The sequence below is a fragment of the Fulmarus glacialis genome, unplaced genomic scaffold (assembly GCF_000690835.1).
Source record: "Fulmarus glacialis isolate BGI_N327 unplaced genomic scaffold, ASM69083v1 scaffold49485, whole genome shotgun sequence".
Classification (NCBI taxonomy): Eukaryota; Metazoa; Chordata; class Aves; order Procellariiformes; family Procellariidae; genus Fulmarus; species Fulmarus glacialis.
The window spans coordinates 1-22,359 of record NW_009214582.1 but is presented as its reverse complement, the minus strand read 5'-3'; the positions used below and the strand labels follow the sequence as shown (position 1 = coordinate 22,359).

The 22,359-nt window shown below is 38.0% G+C and overlaps 1 protein-coding gene across 1 annotated transcript; it reads right to left on the bottom strand.

Annotated features, from left to right (window-relative positions):
- Window positions 1–8,350: 8,350 nt before the first annotated feature.
- On the bottom strand, window positions 8,351–21,762 carry LOC104077378 (pumilio domain-containing protein KIAA0020-like; the record flags this gene model as incomplete). The annotated part of the gene is made up of 6 exons (XM_009578594.1): window positions 8,351–8,600; window positions 13,271–13,361; window positions 15,319–15,406; window positions 16,491–16,713; window positions 17,479–17,621; window positions 21,682–21,762. Coding segments are annotated over 6 exons (765 nt in total), but the record flags the coding sequence as incomplete, so codon positions are not given.
- Between the last annotated feature and the right edge of the window lie 597 nt (window positions 21,763–22,359).

Here is a 22,359-nt window from a genome sequence, read left to right as displayed (position 1 = left end):
GGGCGGGGGGGAGGGCATCGTGGGGGTGGAAAACCAACAAGTTCCAGAAATTCAGCAAAATTCAGGAAATGGCACACAGGTTGCGACGGCACGTCCCGCTGTGATGGGGTCCGCAGCGCCCTGTAAAAAAGGGCAAGGTAACTGGGTCTCCTTGTGGGAAATACAGTCCCTGGCATGGAAAATTGTTCGCTGCTGCCGCCCAGAGGTTACAGGCCGCCAGATTCCCCTTTTCCTTAAAAATACCTAGTGCCCGCTACCTGCTATGTTAGCCAGCTCTGCTGCATCTTCTTCAGGAACAGAGTGTACCAAAAGCCTGGAGTCCTGTCAGCAAGAGTGTTTACAATAACGTAAAATTTAGTCTGTACTGCAAAATCTGTATTATCATTACTATGGACTAAACGAATCTTCAATCTAATGCTGCATTAATGACACTGGAGATGAATTTCCCCATTCCTTCTGCTTCTGAAAGACAGCTCCAATGCTTAAAGTGTTCCCCAAAAGTCACTACAAAAAAAAGAAGTTATTCTAGGTAGATCTGGATGATGTCAGGATATGTTTAATACTCGGTCTGCGTATTTCTAGGACAGTTTAAGCGAACAAAAATATCATCACTTAACACCAGAAAATTAGTCAGGGAACATTAAAGTTCAAGATCAAGTTACCTTAACTGTAGGTTGAACGGATTGTTTTAGATGAGTGGGGAATATTGTTCAGGCTTTCATTGACAGGATTTAACATAAGCAATCAAAACACAGGTGTCAACCAATTGCCATTGCACTTTGAGGCATAGCAGGCTTAAAACAATGCTGATTTTCCGGCTGGTTTTTTCCATGCAGTACAATGCATGTTCCTCTAAATCTCCATGCACTGAAGAGAGAACGATGCCATTTTATACATAAATTTGAAAGACAAGTTTGATCATGCAGCTCAGCCAGCCTAAAAGATCAACTTGATCCCCTGCAAAGTGAAGGTCTGCTCCTGGCTCATGTCTGGTGTTCAAGCGGGTTCCCCTTTGTTTAGTGAACCTTATCAGCTCACTAACAGAAATTAATTCAACACCACCACACACAAATCTCTAACTGGTTTGGCAACTGAATCAGCTTAGTGAATAGCCTGACAAATGCCAGAGCCACTGTAAGGAGAGGGACGCAGCATCTTCTGTTCAGAGACAGCAGGAAAAACACTACTGACTCATGTTGCAGCAGGCAAGCTGCTGGATTCAAAATCACATTTATTAGACAGCTAAGGGGCTGGAGGAGAAAAGAGAAAGACACACAAGGTTTTAAGCACCCTGTTCCTGCTTTACCTTTTCCACAGGCGTCCACTACTCTTATGCAGCTGTAATACTGCTATTACACTTGCATCGTCCCACTGCAATTAGCTTCGGCATTGCTTTTCAAAGGCATCTTTCCTTCCGCAACAAGTTCTTTTCCCCCAATCCCTCCCCCTTCAGAAATGTGCAAAAACCTGCTTGCTGACAATGTTAGTTTATTGGTAGGGCATGGGAGACCACTTCCTTACATGCCTGCCTTCTCCCTGTGTTTCTCCCTGTACAGACTGTCACCTCTGCTCTTTACTCAAATTGTACCACAAAATTCACGTTCCGAACAAGTCAGATCCACTCTCTGTGATAAAGCTCACCGTTACAGATGCAGATTCACTACATTAGTGCATTATCCTAAGGCACTTTGCAGATCTCCCTGAAAACAAATTTTCATGTATAAATATGGTTTCTGTTCATGGTGAATCATGCAGAATCCTGAGTAAAACAGTGGTCACTTTCCCTTTGCAAAGATAAAATGCTTTGGGCTTCATTCATACCCTTTAGTCTCTATTATTATATTTCTCTTATTATTAAGAAAATAATCCAAAAGTAAGCTTGGTTTAATGAAACTTACATTGCTTATCTCATTTCATTTTCACAGGGAAAAAAAAAAAAACTTTATATGGGAAACCTGTTAAAACCAACAGCAACAAGTAAAAGCTTCCTAGGTATTGTGAGCCGGTGCAAGTTACTTGCTAGAAAGCAAGGCCTACACATTGCAGCAATTGCAGTCTGAGCAGCATCACACTGTTTGAGAGCAGACAATGCATGCATGCACGCACGCACAAATTTTCCACCTTAGTGCACCATACCAAGATTAAAGGACAAAGCACGACCAACGGCAGACACTCGAAGCGCACCTGAAGCAGAAGAAAACAGGCAATTTGAGATGCACTGTTACCGTGCTTATTCCATTGGCTCTGTCAGTAACTCTGTTCATCTCAAGGGCTGGTTCCAAAGTGCACTTTGTGACACCCAAGCAGCAAACTAAAAAGGCAAATGCTCAGACAGTGTGAAGCTGAATCATCACCTGTGAAAGCAAAGGTCCTCCAACTTGGGCATGATGCTGTGCAAAATAGGAAATACAACATTATGTTTGGCATCTGTCATTGCTGAGGACATTTTAAAGGGAAATCACTGGAGCTGCACGGAGGCTGGTGAGCAGCACCAATTCTGGAAGGCAGACCCCGGTAGCTCTCTCGTGCCTGGGCCTTCGCTAATAAAATACCATGAAATTTGACATGTAAAATTGCAAGTTCAACCATTTTTAATTCTTTTGAAGAGAAATGACTCAGACATTTCTCAAACATGTCTTTAAATTGGTACTGTCTGTTCTTTTCACTGCCCACCATCAAAAGACTTGGAATTTGAAACAGGCTCTAAATATTTTACCTCATCAGATAAACACAGAAAAACCAGAAAAAAATGCTGAAGTGGAAAACCTGGTGGCACCAATTTGTAAAACAGCTTCTGAAAGCATTTCAACCCACAAGAATGATTTTGACTGCCATGAAAACTGATGCTATCACCATGCCGTGAAGACGACTTAATAGCAGATGTTGTGGCACCCAATCTTCTTCATCTAACCACTCACCGGGAGCAGAAACTTTAATGAATGCAACATATTGAACCAATTCTCATATTCCCTTATTACCTTTTTCCACAAAAAATGTTTTATCAGGAATGCTTATAAATCAGTACATCTTTAAAATGAAAAGTCTTGGTGTTTTTTTTTTTGCTCCACAAGTATCTTGTTCGCATGTGTTTTACAAACAGAGAAAAACCTTCTGATGACTTCATATGCAATGCTTCTAGCCCCTGTTTATATACACCTGTATACCCAGAGCTCCTGTCGGCTCCCTCCCATATGCTTCTTCTGACTGTCCCACCATTCTAATAAAAGATGTAATCCATGTAGACACACTCTAGTTAGCACAGACTGACAAGCTACAACGACAGGCAGAAGCAGCTGTGGGGAAGACAGGGCAAATTAGAGACGCTGTAAGATTCTTATATTTTGTAAAGCACAAGTGTACTTGTAAGACACATTCTGACTGAAAGAGCATAAAAATCCAACAATTAAAACCATCTTCCATCACAGCAGATGAATAAAAGATGACTAAACCCACTTCAACTAATATGGCCCTTGACGAAACTTCAAATACGTTACTATTGCAAGAGAAAATCACAAAGACATATAATGTTAAATTGGGCATATGTAAGGAATTACTGCTGATAACTAAGATTGAGTTTACCTGGCATATTTTCCAGTTTTCCAGCCATCAGTGGCTTCCCCCCGCCTCAATCCCTCCCCCTAGTACAGCTTGTAAATGATACTCCACTTTGGATGCTACAGCAAAGTGGGTTAGGACCTTTGCATACACTTAAAAGAAAAAATCATGCCTTGACATGGCTTGCACTGCTGAAATTTGCAGTTACAGAGATGAGAGAAAAGCTGGAGAACACAGTACAATAGATTAATATTTCTTAAATAGCAATCCTTCCCAGTAATGCCTGTTTCTCTTTACTAGATGGTTAGTACAATGGTATCTACCATTAACAGATCTTGAAAAAGGTTACATATCCTAAAAGTCCAGACTCTCAAAGCAAGACACAGAAAACAAAACAAGGGGCTTTAAACAACAAAAAAAATTGTTAACAGTGAAAGACAGTGCCACTTACAGAATGGAGCACGTAAGGGAGCAACTCAATACGAGAGCTTTAAACCCCAAGCAAAAAACAGGGGAAAAGTGCTGGAAGAATAATATGGTTAGAGTAAATGAACTTTTGCGTTTTCACAAAGCAGCTGAGGAATACTGTGCACACTAGTGAGGCAAAAGGGATTGGTTTTGACAATGATCTTGAACTTGGTAATGCAAACTGTCTAATGGACACTACAGTTTTCTTCCAAGAAGAAAATGGGTCTTGATTAATGCAATGAACAGTTACATGAATATGTTTCCTTCTTTCCAGAAGGAAATGGGTCTTGATTAATGCAATGAACAGTTACATGAATATGTTTTAAAGACGTAAGGAAAAAAAAACTAGTTTTAGTATTTTATTAGTACCATTTTTAATTTTTTTAGACATACCACAGGAATAGTGAGAACACTTATGTAGAAACCCTTAAGTGCCAAGTGGTGTGCACATGTGGATATGGCCTTGTGTACATTCTGGCAAGTCTACAACCCAACTAGACAACAGATGGACAGGAGTAAGAAAGAAGATCTCACAGCTTATGGGTCACAGTCTGCCTGCAATGTGTCTGTTGTCCCAAAACATTCCCCCTTTTTTTCCAGGTACTTCAATCATTCTGCATTTTCTGCTGACCCCACTTTGTCCTCAGTTCTGCACTCAGAAACAAAATCAGAGTCACTGTGTACATCTGCTTTTGAAGAAAAGGTAAGTTGATGGAGCGTCAGTGGAAAAGTGAAACACTGCTTTTCTTGGTAGCTCCTGCTGTCAACAGCAAAGAGGAAAGCTGGTCCTTTCGTACCTTAAACCAAGAGGTATTAAGCTGCAATAGTACCTCTGTATACCCCTATTTCCAAGGTAATGGTAAACACACTGTTACACACTAATATACACTATTACCAAGATAATGGGTCCTCTGTCTTCTAAGAACAGAAAATAAAATAATCATCACCACCTTTTCTGTCCTAGACTGTCCTAGCATTCACAAAGATTAAATATCAGCTGTTCACCCTCCAACTTCTGCTACATAAAGCAAAAGAGAGAGATGTTGGCTCTGGATGGCCAAGGGGACAGTCACTTCACCTCTGGATGACAGCTTTAAAACAAGAGCCCCATAATTCCTGGAACAGCCTCTCTACTGAGCACATGGCACAGACACAGACACTGACTCACTGCACGTGCACGTCCATTGTCTTCTCGGCATGTCGTGGTTTAACCTGGCAGGCAGCTGAACACCACGCAGCCGTTCACTCACTCCCCGCCCAGTGGATGGGGGAGAGAATTGGAAAAAAGGTAAAACTCGTGGGTTGAGATAAATTTAATAGGACAGAAAAGAAAGGGAAAATAGTGATAATGATAAAACAATATACAAAACAAGTGATGCACAATGCAATTTCTCACCACCTGCTGACCAATGCCCAGTCAATTCCCAAGCAGCAGCTGCACCCCACTGGCCAACCTCCCCAGTTTTTTGTTCAGCGTGACATCATATGGTATGGAATATCCCTTTGGCGAGTTTGGGTCAGCTGTCCTGGCTGTGTCCCCTCCCAGCTTCTTGAGCACCCCCAGCCTCCTTGCTGGCAGGGCAGTATGAGAAACTGAAAAGTCCTTGACTTAGTGTAAGCACTGCTCAGCAACAATTAAAACATCAGTGTGCTGTCAACATTATTCTCATCCTAAATCCAAAACACAGCACTATACCAGCTACTAGGAAGAAAATTAACTCTATCCCACCCGAAACCAGGACATAGCAATAAAAAAAAAAATACTGCTAGCTATACTAAGATGCTGGCAATAATTTGAGCAGTTTGGATAATCTAAAGTAGGCAGAAGTCCTTGCCAAGTACATTTCAAACAAAAGGAAAAGGACACACTGAAAAAAATACTTCTGCTTCAGAGTCTTTCAAACAATTTCTCTCTCAGCCTTCACACAGTCACAGAGAGACCTGCAGCAGAGTAAGACTGAAATGGCACTGCATCCAACCAACTTCTTCAGTGGGAAAAATGAGTCCACTCCGTGAAGTACTTTAAGCCACTGAAACAGTCTTCAGTACCTCCCATAAACTGCTTTTCCTCCCCTTCCATCAGGCTATTTCAGAATTTGGTTTCAACTGACATTGAAAACATACCTTGACAGTAAAATTTATGTTCTATCCCTGGTAGAAAAAATCAGTGGCATCTTTAGCATAACCTTAACTGATGTCTACTTAATCAAGAGTGGCATTTCTCAAATTGTGGTAAGGAAAATTAGTAGTCAGTCACTCCAAATTACTACACATAATTTCAAATAAATCGTATACACAGTCTCAAAAATGCAAATGAACTGCCTGCTAGACATTCAGTTAAAGCAACCGAAATTAAAGCACACAATCAAAGCATCAAATCAGATTAATGTAAGTAGACATTCTTACACAGCTTTTTGCTATTCAGTTTATTAGTATCTACCTTTAGCTATGACTCACTTTCACTGCCTCCTTCAATTCTCTTGATTGGAAATATCTCTATGCCAGATTCTAAGCACTAGTTTATTCCCCTCAATAACCTGAAAATTGACAAGGGCTGTATCAGATTTTTTTTTCCCCACTGTTTTACTCTACCACTAATTATTCAGTCACAAATCTGTTGCATATTTCATTCAGGTTGGGTTTTTTTGGCAGTAACTGAGACTTCTTTAGAAACAGTTCATACAGTTTAAATTCATTATCTGTGGCTAATTAAAATGATCTGTTTTATTGTCACAAAAGAAAATCCTGTTAGAGAACTAATGAGCTGCAACCTTCAGTAACTGAGAGGATGTGTTTACAAGCATGAACACTTAATACTAGTGCCAATCGGGTCTAATTGGGATTAACCTTTAAGTATTTACTACTACTCATAAACCTAGGCGGAATTAGAGGGAAGCACAGTCAGCAAAGTATCAGTAAATCAACAGATACAAACAGAAACAAACAATGTTAGAAACACTTCTCTTAACTATAAAATTCATGTACTGCTTAAATTAACCTAAGTAAACTGTGAATTACAATTGGATTTATGAGTTTTTAAAAATTTGCCTATTGAGGTATCTTGTCATTTTTTTAATACTAAAAAATGTTCACCCTAGACAGGACCAGTGAGAAGCAAGAGATTACTTATTAAGATGAAACAATGTATTTCATTGCTTTGGATAAACTATTTATACTTAAACATACACATCTAGAGAATGTACAATCCCAGCACCTGTATACACACAGATGCGCCCTAGAGAACCAGAGTGTTTTACCTCATGCTAAGCATGCAAGTCTGAGTCTCAAACTGGGTAATCCGATTTTCATGGGTGCTGAGCACTGCAGTTCCCGATGGACTGTAGGAGTAGTTGTGGATCATCAAGAACTCTGACAATAAAGTCAGTAATTTAGGAGACTGATTTAAGTATGTAAAATATGGAAACTTAAGCCGGTTTACTTAACTAACTTCCAATTAGTTCCATTGTACTTTATGTTGAGGAAGCTGTATCTTAGGAGAAATAATGGCTAATTATCTGCTATTAAAAATTGAGCCACATCCTATCAGGCAAAGCAACAGTAAAGAGTCACTCCTACAGCTGGAGATTTAATTAATTTGGTCCTCTGTTTGGATCAGTCTATCACCCACCAGGGTGTTGTATGAATGCCTTACTAAGAAAGTTTTGGTTTTTTTTTTTCTTTGCTTAAAATGAGAACATTTTGGCTTGATTTTTCTAGATCGAAATAAGGTACAGTAGAAATCAATAGGACATTTACTTGATATTATGCAGAAGTAAATTCATCCCTGCCCTAATACAAGGAAGACACCAAAAAAAACCCCAAATCCCTCTGGTTTATTAGGGCTTAAAAGTCTGTACTTTTCTGAAGACTTAAGAAAAACAAAACTAAACTCTGGACCATTGAAACAGTCAGCCTCTCCTTCAGGACCTTCTTTGAAAAAAGTCAGACACACTATTTTCATTCTATTCTTGTTAGTTCCTGAAGGATGAGAGCCTCCATCACTCTTTCACATGGTAAGAATGGGACTTGAATTGTTTTTCTGCTTTGTTTTTTGAGGAAGCCAGGAGGGAAGGGGATTAAGAACAAGTCTATTTGCCCAGTACACAAGAGTATCTCCAGAACAGACGCTTCTATTTATATGGTAACTATGATAACACACACAGAAATTTTAACAAGACTCAAAATATTCTTGTGCAACTTACCAGGAAAAGATTTAACTTCTTGATTACATGTTCAGAAGTTTCCACTAGCTCTTAAATCTTGAGATTTCAATCTCTGAGAACAACCATTTACCACACACAACAGAATGAGTACAACAGACAAGTTATTTTAGAAATTATTTAATTTACAAATGCATACACTGCTTCTTAAAACAATCATGGTGCAAAATCTTACCAACTCTCAGTTGGCTGCACTGATGTAAATTGCCTTTTTAGCTTCATTTACATGAGGAAGTCAATTTTTCCAGTAATGCTTCTACTCCTTTTACATTTTTATTCTGCTTCAACTTTGGGACAAGCTTTTTCAATCCGTTTTTGACTGTATTTGCCACTTTTTGATCGACGCTCCGGAGAAGGCTACAAGAAACAGGAAAAAAACCAAGGATATCAAAGGTCAGCATGTAGGTCACAGGAAAAGCAGCTGTCCGTGTAAGGGAACAGTAACTATTTAGGAAGAATATAGTTCAGGGCAGATTCTATCACGTCCTACTAGAAAAATATGTAAAACTTTCCAGAAAGCATGAAACACCAAGTGAGAACACAACCAACACAGGACAAATCAGACTGGAAGAACTGCAGATCCCTACTCAAAGCAGGTTCAAACATTGCGTCAGACCAGGCTGCTCAGGGCTTCACGCAGTCCAGGCTTGAAATCCCCCAATGCAGGAGACAGCCCAACCTGTCTGGGTCCCAGCCCCACTGCTGGGCTGATCTCATGGGGAGAACGCTTCTCCTTATCTCCAGTCTGAGCCTCTTGTGTTTCAGCTTGTGCCTGTGTCACTGCCTCTCGCCCTTCAGCCACGCACGCACTGCTGTGAAGAGCCCAGCTCTCCTCCATCCCCGCCACTGCCAGGGATGCTGTTGAGTGCCCTCAAAGCTGTCCCTCCTCCCAGCTGAACCAGCCCTGGTCCCACACCCTCTCCTCCCAGGCTAAGGGATCCCGCCCAGGACTGTGTTGGTCACCCTCCATTAAACTCGCTCCAGTTGTTGATACCTTTCTTGTAATGGGGGTCCTAACACTGAACGCAGTGAAGTACATCTAGTACACATCAAGTACTTTCACTATTGCACTTCTGGGCTTCATTTAGCGCAGGACTAAGGAGCCTTACCATTCTGTTCTTTTTTAGATATTACTTTTGGAAAACAAACCAGCTTTCCCAGGTAACTTTTCTTCCCTGAAAACAAGGAAATTCATCGCAAGCTGTAAAATACCGTTAGGAAAGAAAAAGCTTCTGCACTATCCAGATCAACCTAGGCAGTGATTGTCCTTCTCCCCTTCCTTCGGGTGACAGTGAAATATTCTTGGATTATAATACAAAATCACTAGAGGTAATGGCACACCTAATTTGCTACTTCAAAATGATGAGTGACCACTGCCTAAAAAACTTAGTCTTCTACAGCCAATGTGTGCAATCCAGAACAGAATTACAAGTTGCACTGGCATACAAATAAACCAGGATTGGAAACAAACTGTAACACCTGTCTCCTGGTACCAGGCACGCTGCATGATACTACAAGCCTTTACAATCCCTAGGATTCTTCCAAACGGTTCCCAGATTTGCAGCTACTTAAAAGCTTGTTTCTTGCTTCTTTTTAAACAAGGATTAGACATGGCAAGCTGAACTCAGCAAGACAGAAAAGGAAATAAGGTAGCTTAAGGCGAGATTTAAATTTTGTCTCTTTAGGACTCGAAATCCTGTGCAGGATGGCAACACTATAGACAGTAAAGCATGGGATGCCCATCTGAAAACACCACTATTTTCAGCTACTTTATTCCTAGATTTATTTCTATGACTATGACTAACAACTTCTAGCAGCAACTTCTGTTATACTTTTCGCTATGACAGTACTATTTAATCAAGAGGCCTTCTTTAAAACTGAATTCAACACAGGTGAGAGTGATTATTTTTTCAGCTTTTCTGTGAGTCATGTACCCCTGATAACAGCAAGAAAGTCAGAAGTACTGACAAAGGATGTGCTAAACACATTGGTACTTAACATCAGAGATTCACAGGGTTCTGCACCAGGGACAAAGAGCATACAAAGTAGCAAGCCATTCTGGACTGCATTTTATATATTTCTAAAAATTAATTTCATCTGCCAACAGCTATACATGTAAAGCTGCTTTCAAACTCTTGGTATCCACAGATACTTCAAGACACGGTATTTTTAATATATCATCTACACGTCTGCTAATACAGCCAAAAGACCAACTTTTTTTTTTTTAAATTATTATTCTGAAAGTTCTTCTAAGATTTGGTAAGCAGGCACCTCTGTATGTTGTGGATATAAAATTTAACTTTCACAGGTTACAGAAATGACATATGGAAATCAGTAAGTCATTTGGTGAAGTATGTTTTTATCCATTTTCTACCCTGATGTAACACATCATTGACAAATTCAAAAATACCGAGAAGAGGTCAGATGTAGAAATGTAAATAGACCCACATCCATGACAGTCAAGTACTTACAACACTTTACAATCCAGCTTAGTGTAAACAACGTCTGCAAAGAGCCCTCTCATTACCTTAGGACTCTTCACGCTTGTACTAGATCAGAACCAGGCCCCAGATTTTTTTATAAAAATCAAGTTAAAAGCACGAAGGGCAATAAAAGGAGAGGGTCCAGAGGCTAGTCCAGGTAACTAAGCGATCAAGCACATGCAACGAATTGCTCATAACTGGTGAATAAGCTTTAATGACTAGAAAGCCAAAAACTTCAAATGGACTGACTGGGTAATTCTGAGTTTCAGATCTGCACATAAGTGACAGATGGCTTCCAAAAGCCAACAAAACAAAAATTGATCATAGCTTCAGGGAGAATTGGTAGTGTCTGAAAATTACCTCTGTGTGAGGGATCTGAGCTCCTTTATGACAAAAGAAGTATCTGAATTTTTTTTTTTAAAGGAGAACTTTTTTTAAAACTCAACAATTATTTTATGTAAAAAAAAATTGCAGTTATCTATACCAGACTAAATTAAATTTATCATTGCTCTATGATTTAGCTAATGTCTCGATTTCAATGCATGCAGTTAAACAAAGATAAGATTAATTACTACGTGTTAGCGAGGTAAGCAGGTGTCACATGAAATGGAACAAAAGCAGCTGGTTATGTTTGTGTGTTCTCAGCTATCTAAACAAAAGGGTGTCATGCCTAAAGAGCCATCACGAGAAGTTCAAACTCTAAAGGATTCAGATTTAATTAAAATTTAAGAAAACCCCTAAAAACAAAATTCCAGCAAACAAACACATTCCTCCTCTGTACTTTTCTCTCTCTTTCCTATTAGGCGAGTTTCAGTATTGGTGAAAAATGTTAGACTGACAATCTGGGAGATAAGCTCCTGCTTGGTAACAAAGCACACTTGTCGAAGCCCCACCCTGTAGTGCCATGAGTAATAGTACAGAGAGGAGACTGACATTCCTCACAGACTTTTCCATAAAATACACCCTGGTTTTTGCTAATAAGCAATTACTAATTTCCCGTTTTTTTCTGTAAGTCTTCAAAACCTATTAAGAGACTGTTGTCACAGTGACAGCCAAACAGTTATTAAAGTGTTATATACGGAAAAAATTCCACTAATTTACTTTGCAACTTTATTTGGACAATCAGAATAGCTTAGTACATAAACCAGCAACACCACACGTTTAAATGAATCTCCTCAGCCTTGAGCTAGAGAAAAAAGGTCCAAGCATTAATACACTGTCAGTGAACAAGCCTGTATAACAAATCTCTACTGAACATCTGTGTGCAGGATCAGATAACTTAAAGGCATTAGATGCATTCGTTGAATTCTAAAGGCCTGTTATGAGAGGCAAAGAAAAAGTGTTATCATTTTAGCAGCTGAATAATCGTAACAGCCAGATCCATATGACTATTATGATGTTGCATAAACTGGTTTTGTCTGGATTGCAACTACTCTACTACTACCAATTTTTCTCACTAGTGCTCTGCATGATAACGACTAAACAAAGTTAGAATTAAACTCAGATTAACAGAAGTCCTATTAGTGAAAACAGCTTTTGATTCAAATTGCAAAAGAGCATGAACGTCAAAGGAGCCTCACTCTAAAGTCATAAAGAACAGAGATGGAAAGCAAGCAACAAGGAGTGTAAAGTAACTTTAGAAAAGGGAGAAATGGGCAGAAAAACGGGAAAAGAGGTTTTTAGTTTTCAAAATCATGTTGTCTGTTTGAATTGTTTGCTGATATTGGCTCAGTGTAAGTCTTTATGAGGAGCCACCAGTGCAATGCTGACCCAGCAGTTCCAGAACACAGACCACATACTTTGGGCTAAAGACAAAACGTTGGGTTTCTATGACCTGATGCTGACAGGTAGTTACAAAGCGAAAACAGCAATGATTATTAACACAGCTGTTTGCATTTGATAAAACAAAATGTTAATGTTAGTCCTGTGGGGTCTTTTTGATTTCACTAGTTGCATGGTTCACTGCTTCGAAGTTGTGAGCCAGTTAGCTTATCATAAGCCTTTGCATGGTCTATTCTTCTGCATGGTCTATTCCAAACACTTTTCTACTTCAGTATAAGACATACTTAGGCTCCATAATTAAAGCATCAACACAAAGCAGTAAGTTACAAAAAAAAAAAAAAAAAAAAAAAAACAAACAAAAAAAACCTGCATTCTTGCATGCTGCCAGCAGTCACAGGTATTTCAGAGTTAATTATTTTAATGTAGCTATTTGCGGACTGCTCTTTTGAGAATTTTGTGCTTGTAAAACAGGACATGGTAGGCACAATTTAAAAAATAAATTTGATTTTTAATCTTAATGTTTTCCAACATTGAGCTACTTCCTAGTACTGCAAAAGCCTGAGCTCAAGGACAACCTATGGAAAGTCTGGTTTGAATTTTTCCAGTACCCTGTTCCATCACAGACTTACCAGTGGCATGAAAGACAGTACACATGGAACAAAAAAAGGCATTTTGCTGGTAGAAATTTCAACTGATGTTCTCTTAGCTGTTCAAGAAATTAACACTGGAACCTAATCAGAAATAGCCATGTGCCTTACATACCAACAAAGAATAATGGCACCTCGATTTACTTCTGCCCAGGTCTTCATATTCTCAATACCAACACGTTCCACCAATGTTCTTCCAAAGCAAACTGTAAAATGTGGAAAACAGGTAGGGGGAAGAAAAAAAATTAGACAGTATCTTTATACAAAAAAGCCTGTTAAAAGTTCTCCGCAGTTGTGATTTAATCAAATAGTTTTTAGCCACCAAATATTCACACAGTTTTGCTCTCACCATTCAATGCAATGAATACCTTTATAGATGTTTGACTACTTCCCCGTATTGCTTAAAATTAGACAACAGCAGCCCTGTGTGACAGTTTACTAGCATAAAGCAGTCAAACCTGCCGTTTCTTTTTTAAAAGGGTGTCAAAGGCTATTCATGTCTTAAAGAAGGCATCCACTCCAAAGAAAGAACTTTGTAAGAATGACACCAACACAAGAGATAACTATATGCAATACACTAATACATACACTGCTGAAAAATGCTATGTTTTTAAGCATCTGACTCTACAACTGAAAAAACACGATTTGCACAGATGAAGTTACTTAAAACTTTAGAGCTAATCCATTACTGATGCATGAAAACCACTAGGAACCGCGTTTCTTTCAGCCGTACTGATGCTACAGGGCTCTATTTCTTCAGTAGCTTTGAAAGCTTAAGTTGATTTGCAGATTCATTACACTAATGGCATATGCAAAAGAAAGAACCTAGGCTGACCTCAAGTCCCCAGCTGAATTTGAAGAACTAAACTTCAGGAAAACTGCTCTTACAACTTGTAAGCTGAGCAAATTTATCAGTAAGCAACCAAAAAAATCCCACCCAACCCCGACAAACTCCAACCTTCACACAAACACTGAAACTATTTTTCACTGTCACTTTAGATCACAATTCCATCTGAAGAACAGGTCAGTTTTTATTCAACTTGTTCCCTACATGGTAACAATTTGTTTTGTTTTTTTTTTTTAATGCCAATTCCATAAATTCAGAGCAACAATTCCAAATGGTGCACTCTTTGGAGGAAAACAAAGAAACAAAAGGGAACAGCTTGTGTTTAAAATGGGAATTGCACAATGTTAGCAGAAATAAATCCAGATAACTATCATCATCTCAGTTACGCTAGTCTCTAAAAGACAGTCATATAAAACTTGCCCTTTGCACATTTTTAATCACCCACTTGAGAGGTAGCAAAACAGCCTCCTTTCAGAAACATTTAATGAAGCCCAAGTAACTCTTACTTTTAAAGGAAGCAGGTATCATGTAGTAAGAAGAAGAAAAGGGGAAAAAAAAAGTTTAACAAGGTCTGGTAATTCTACAAAGAGAAAAGCTCCCTGCACACAGAGAAGTTCCCTCCAGATTCTACTATGCCATCCCTACCTCCTTTCATTTTTTGAGGTTTTTGTATGAGAAAATGTAATCTCTATTAGGATATAGTGATTCACACAACAAGATTTTACAGTTATGTAATAAAGTAAAAAAAGCTAAATTAAGATGAGAACATCTGTGCCCAATCTCTGCCTTCCGGGATATAAAATAGCAAAGATGTCCTATTTTTGTGCATGAATTATTGTAGTAGCAGTTATAAAGCATTAACCCAGCAGCACTAATGAACACAGTTAAGATTACAGTTTGGCTCACAAGCAGTAATGAAACAAGTCTTCCTGATAGAAAGACTTCACTTTTTCTATTATTATTATTCTATTTCTATTATTATTCTATTTTTGTATTTAAATTGCTGTGTAATTTAGCAAAGCTATCAAGACATTTTAAGCACAGAAATGAACCCTGTCCCAAATACGCAGTAAACCCCTGAGAAAAAAAACCAGAGCAGTACTTGCTTTGCAGAAAAAGCAAACGTATGCTTGGCATTCTGTTCATATAACAGCTCACAACAGCAAAAAGTTAGAAGAAATAATCTTAGAGGATATGTTAAATTTTCTACATATTAGTATAGTCAAAGAAATAAATGCAGCAATCTTATTTTAGTTGATATAACTGATTACTCTGAAGTCGTAATTTGATCAAATAAAGCTGAATTTCCAACATACCTTCTTTTCCACTCTCTCTCATTTTTTCATCTTGCTCTATTAACCATTTCAAAACTAGATGGCCTGCTGGATGCTCTGCAATGTGAAGCTTTAAGGGGAAAAAAAAACCCGAAACAAAACCGTATTATTTAATGATGATGTTTCAAAACGCAGTTACATGTCTATCCACAAATATTCCTGCTTGATTTATCCACTCTGCCCTCAGACACCATATCGCCCTGATCCATTTAGTCATCACCTATGCAAATATCAACAAGTTTGATCTGAATACTTATTTAAACCATCCAGTCTATTTTTTACCACCTTCCTTGTAACATCTGACTTTCAGTAATGTAAACCATATAAACCAATGTTTCATCCACCCCTCCAAGGACTTCATGTTCAGCAGGGCAGAATCTCTTAAGTCTAGCTGCCTCTACAAGAACTTCCAGATCTTCCACATTTTCACAGACTTGAAAATTCAATACAGTATGGTTCACAGAAAATCACAGAAAACATGAGTAGTTCATGTAAAATTCTGTAAAATGCATATCTTAAAGAAGGGGAAAGGCAGAGCAAATTCAGCAAAACTACAAAAATCTGGAAGGCATCTATCTTAAATATAGTTTACACAACATTTCTTGTTTTCTAGTCTAAAGACACATATTTGACTGAGCTTAACTCAAAAAAACAGGGGAGGGGCACATTTTGAAGAGAAGGTCATACTGTAAAGATAAACAGCTATTATCTAAGATCTTTCCTTGCATGGAGATATGCATACCTGAAAGCTAAGAGACCCTATCATTCTCAGTGTAAACAGTCAAATGAACTACAAAAATTTATTAACTGCTTGATTGCATAGTGGTAACATTAAAAGAGAGAACAGTGTAACGTGATTGTCAGCTACCTTCCGACAAAGTGTTTAAAGCAGTTCTAAAGATTCAAGACCATGAAGTACCTTGCTCTACAACTCAGATGAAATGCTGGCTCAAACCTTCATCACTCCAGATGCAACAATAATAAACTATGAAAGGAAAATGTCAGAAAACAGAGACCATGTCTAATGTATGAGTGCTATCAGGGCAGTACGTTGACGTCTTATGTAAAGGAAAAAGTGAGCAGACTTAATTTTAGTAATACAAAATAAGCAAACGCTCTGCAAGATCTCAGCACCTCGTCCTCTGTTACATTACCTGCCCATCACGGCCACCTGGAAACAGCTCTTCTGCTGCTAAATTAGCAATTGCATCTAGCGCAGGCTGGATGTCACCAAGAGCTGTTCTTAAGATGTCAGCAACCAAGACAAAGGTAGCTTTGTCTATCACTACTTCTTGGGTATGTTCTTGCAAATACTTTAGCAAAGGTGAGGAAATGGCTTCCAGGAGTTCATGGCGGCGGAGTTCAGTATTCTTCTTACTGATGAAAGAGACAGCACACTACTGTAGAAGACTTGCTCTGTATGCACCTCAAGCAACAAGAAAATCAGAACACATACGCTACTTGAGACAGCTATAAATTATTGGAAGATCAACATAAAGCATTATTCTTCTCTCTGTTTCACGTATAATTAAACATACGTTGCACACACATTTTAAGAACACGTGGAGTGAGAAAGTGTATAGTGTTTAAAGCTGACTGCCAGTAAACCTCACAGAGTTTTTTGTTAAGATAATTTAATGTCTGTTTATTTTCTATTCTGTTATCTCAACTACTAAGATGTATTTCTTAAACAGCTCTCTAACCATCTTCAAAAGCTGATAAGCATCAGTGTCAATACCAGAGACTGAATTCAAATTAAAAATTTCCATTTTTATTGCTAGATTTTGAGATGCTTTTATGCAAATCAAAACACCAATAATGCATCTTAAAAATTTTCTGCTACGCCAAATTTGATATATGAGTTTAAACAAAGAATGCATCACAATTTCTGCCCTTTTCAAAGAGGGTAAATTGCTGATCACCAATAGATTGCTGGTCTCCAATCATCATACACGAACTTTAAACTAAGAATGCAAAAATAAGGACTACAGATTAGCATATCTAGTAATACTTATGTATTATTTATATATATTTACATTACATATTACGAAGAAAAGCTGAAATTAAATCAATCATGAGAGAAAGTTGCATGAACTCTTCTGGACTCTAGGGAAAACAACTTGACCTTCATATCTGAGTTACCTATAGGCATTTCCATCTCCCTGTTGCAGAAGCTTGATGATTTCTGGAACAAAATGTGCAGGGTCTCTAGGACTTAGCAGGTACAACAAGATCTTCTTTCCATATTTATTGTTTATTATATTGGGCAAAGAAGCATTTATTTCCTGTAAAAGTAAACAAATAGCAACAAAACATTAATGAAATAATAGTTTTGAGCCATCAGTAATTACTGATTACCTTTCAAATGCAAAGCTTAGGAAATAAGCTGTGACTATGAATAAGAATTCATATGAGTAAGATTCATATCTGTTTGTGCAATTAAATTAAAAAAATCTGATCAGAATGAAAGTTTGGAGAAGTGAGAAAAATAAAAAAAATATTAGGGTTTAAAATGTGTTCATCAGATGCATCAATGTCACTGATTAGAAAATACTACAAAAGCACAGGATTTGTTTTCACTGATACACACAAGTACAAAGAACAACACATATTGTAGTATGTCATACGCTGTACAAATATAACCTCAGTACAAGTCATAACCTCAACAGACCCGACATACAAAGGATCACCTACCGTATCACCTAGGAGTAATTACTGATACCATGCTGACTTTCAAGGGAGTGTACATAAATACCTAGACAGCAATGTCAGTCCATGGGAAGGAAAAGTCTGTCTTAAACTGATCACAGAACATTCACCAAGAAAAACTAAGTTTCAATAATAGAATAAAGCTGACTTCTGGAGGGAGTATTATTTGCAGTTTATTTGAGCACTAACAGAAAACACCGGGCATTTCCCAGAGGTTAGTCATTGGCTAGGAGTAACCACTTTGTAAACTACAGAGTGGGCACCTCATGCCCACTTGTGCACTAACATGGCTGAGGAAGAAACACATTAATACGCAGGGGAGTTTTCCTGCTTATAGAAGCATGCTGCTATATTCAGGTGGAAGCACCTATGTTAGCCATCTGTACTCAAATTTTTGTCAGCTTCTCAACAAATGCCCTTTCACACAGCAACATGCATTTTATGCAAATTCCAAGTACCACTGGAGAATCCTGAATACCATCCAGATACTCTTGACCATTATCATAATCCATTCCTGGCAACTTTTAATATACATGTAAAATTTATGATTATCAAAGCAAAGGAGGGCTGTACAGAACTCTGGGCATTTTCAGCATATTTTGCAGGCCATAGCCCTTAAAAACCCTTTTTTCCACAATGAAAATCCTTCCAGCAACAGCTAGAAAAAGATAAATAGAACAATTTAAACCAATGTCACCCTTTATTAATATGGGGCCTGGCTGGTTGTCTTTGAGGGCAAGAGAAACAGAGGAAGGTGGTTGGAAGCTGGCAAGAAACGGTAAGACAACGTTCTTATTTTGCTTAAACCTAGGTGAAAATGAGTTCTGGTAAACTGAGATGAACATCAGTTTGATGCAGCACTGTAATTATGAATAAAAACCTATCACTGTAACCTTCACACTTCAGGCATAGAAAAAAAAAAAATCTTTTCTGAGGAACAAAAGCTCCATTCAAAACCACATTGTGTCTTCTTAACATGTACATTCAAATTCAGATGTATGTGAAGTTCATTTATCAATTAAATAGATGACAAAGGTGCTGAAATATTTCAAATATTAAAACAGGTAAAGAAAATATTTAGTTAGTACAAATAAACACAAAAATCATCTGCATTTCAAAATCAACCTATAACATAGCCATTTTGCATAAAAGATAATAGACACATTTTTCTTTAAATCCTCCAAAAGTGTATTTCCCCCACTGATTCTGTGATTCCAAAGAATTACAGAATTTGGTCACTTTCAGTGGCAGAACTGTGAGAAAGTACCAGAAGAAACTCTGAATGACACAGGCATGCTGTTCTTTATTGGTAATGTCTCCCTAGCACTGCCTGCTTGGAGTCCTCACGGAAGAGAGGGATTTCCCACTAAAATCTGCCCGAATCCTGACACATGCTAAGTTCACAATTTACAGTTGCAATCACAAATGAAGGTTTAAAGGACCATACATATTCTCTGGTTCTGGATTAAGAAGACTCCGTGGAGCTGACAGATGAGGAGAAGGAAAGACTTTTCTCGAAGGATTTAAAGAGCTTAAAACCTTCCCTTACCTACAAATTCCCAGCCATTCTGCCAATCTAAACAAGTAATCAGTTTTAAAAGACTTGCCCAAACACTGCTTTTTCTCCCCTCCCCAAATCTTTATTATTTTCCTTATATTCCTTAACCTAAATTTTAGTATGGACAGAATGATAATCAGTATAAGGTCTTTTAGAAGTCTAACTGCTCTTTAAGATAATTTTAAGGGTTGGATTCTTTTATAGAGTATGCTTCAATGCTTGATTTCTAGATGCTTCGACCTCACCCTCTGCTACTAGTTTTCATTCACCACCTGAAGAGCTGGTTTTGATCTTATAGGATTTTTTTTTCCTTTTCCCTGACATCCTTTCCCTGTTCCTGACCTGATATAAACCCATATGGGCCAATTCTGTATGTGTGAAGGCCACTTCTCTTTATTTTCCTTTACTCTTCTGTCCAGACTGATGCAGTAGGATAACCAAACAGTAAACACTCCATTATCTTTGATCTCAGATGGTGGAATACCACAGATGATTCAGGAATTAAATGATACCCTGGAAGCTTAGCTAAAGCTAAACAGTATCTGAACTAATAAACCCTCCAGAAGGCAGAGTGCTTGTAACATAATACAGGAACGCCTCAATGATCTTGTACCGACAGCTCTGATCTGTCAGGGCTTATTTGCTTGGAACGTGCCCAGAAGTTGTTACATTGAAGACTGGACTCTGTAACCAAAACCCAGCTGTGATTACAGCTAATACATCCAAGAAACAAAAGCCACTTCCACGCTGGGATGCTTTCATCTCTCCACACCCATCAGAGAGGCACAGACTTAGGGCCAAATCTCCATGCTAGGGTACAAAAACCCAATTCCCCCCTATCCAAAGTTGCTCAATGGAAGAACTGCTCATATTTTTTAAAGCAAGCCTCATCATAACCACTTTCTCCTCATATTCCTCCTCCACATGCAGAGTATTTGCCTCACCTTTACCTCCCTGTCACTGCCTCTCAACCCATCAGTCCTAAAAGCTATAGCATGAATACTACTAGAAGCACATTACAACCTATACATCAATGTTAATTATCCTGCTTGCATGAAAAGTAATTGTGCACTATGAAGTCTCTTTTATCAGTGTGAAAACATAACTTAGAAGTTATAAAATTTGCATGTAAACATAATTTTAAGTATAGACACTTTATGAATATGAAACCCTATTAAATAATTTTTGGAAGGAAGGTGGGGAAATGGGACATTGCAAAAGGAAGCAGATGCAGACTAGATTATACTACCCTTACTGTTCATTCTGCAATTCCATATAGTTGAAGTAAAAGAGCCAGAGTGCTCTCATGTTTCAGACATCTATCTGTATCCATTTTGGAAACAAGATAAAAAAATTACATGGATTTTATCCAGAATGTTAGTTGTCATTTAATTATCAACATATTTAGTAAAAATGTAAAGTTTTGAGAATTAATGAGAGCTAATGATTTTGGCATCCAACCAAAAGTCTCTGAGTACTTTTTCTTGTTTGAAGTCATGGTATACTATATTCAGGCCTGTTGCCATGTTCCTGAAAGTTTACTATAGTTTATCTTGAAGTATCTCTTTCCAAGATGCTACTTCTGCAAAGAAAAGAGCTAAATGTGCTAAACAACCTTTTCTACAACAATAAGTTTGCACAATAAGGACATTCTAGGCACGGATATTCTAGACAGTTTAGTAAAATGAGTAAGATGATCCTCATTCTGAAGTTTTCCACCAATTTAACCCCTTGAAATACTAGCAGAGCTCAAACTTCTATGACAAAAACATTGACTTTAAAGAGATTCCAGTTATCCATTAGCCAGAATGAACAAGCACAAAAAGGGTAATTTTCAGAAAGCACTGAATCTAGCTTAAAAACTCATTCAAATAAATAACTAAAGAGAACATGTGAAAGTGCTGACATCTTCTAAGAAAAAAAAAATCATGATACACAAATATAATGAAACAGAATAGGCAGAAAGGAATTAAATGGTTTGAAAAAAGCAGATGGATGCCTACTCTCATCCTCCTATACACTGACAAACATACTGACACTATTTAGTATACTATTTTAGGAAAAACTCAATTACTTACAGATATAATTAACTGTTTCACAAGTTTAGTGTCATCGATGCAATCAAATGCTGCCAGCAAGACCAGATGAGAAAATTCACCCTGCAAAAATGAGACGTCAGAAACCACATGCAGTCAAGTTCTGTAAGTATACTAACTGACTTAGAATCAACTTTTCTGAGAGTTTGTCTCAAACATGACACAACATGAACCACAAGCAAATACTGTCTGTCATAGAATGAGAGAAGCCCAACATTTAGGCTCTCTCTAAAAGCAAGGCTTGTTAAGAGAAGCATGTTGTTAAAACAATGGTAGATTAAGTTGATCTGCCATTATAAATTGATATATACTGCTTTATCACATCTGAGCTATTAGCCTAATCCTATTGTTTAATCATAATTTGAAATCATAGGATTTGCCTTGCAGGAACATTACATACAGATTTTATTTCTACGGTGGATTTGCTTAAAACAGATAAATCACATACCGTCTTTTTGGAGATCGTGTCTCTGCAATGAGCCACATGGTCTCTACTGCATTGCTGGAGAGCAGTCTCTAGCATACTCAAAAGGGCACAACCCAATTCACTTGTATGTCAGCAAGACTCTATGTCGAAGTGAAGCCAGACCTTCAGTGTTCCAGTGCTGTTCTAGCTATTATCTACCCACTGTCTCATATTTCTATATAATATATATTTTA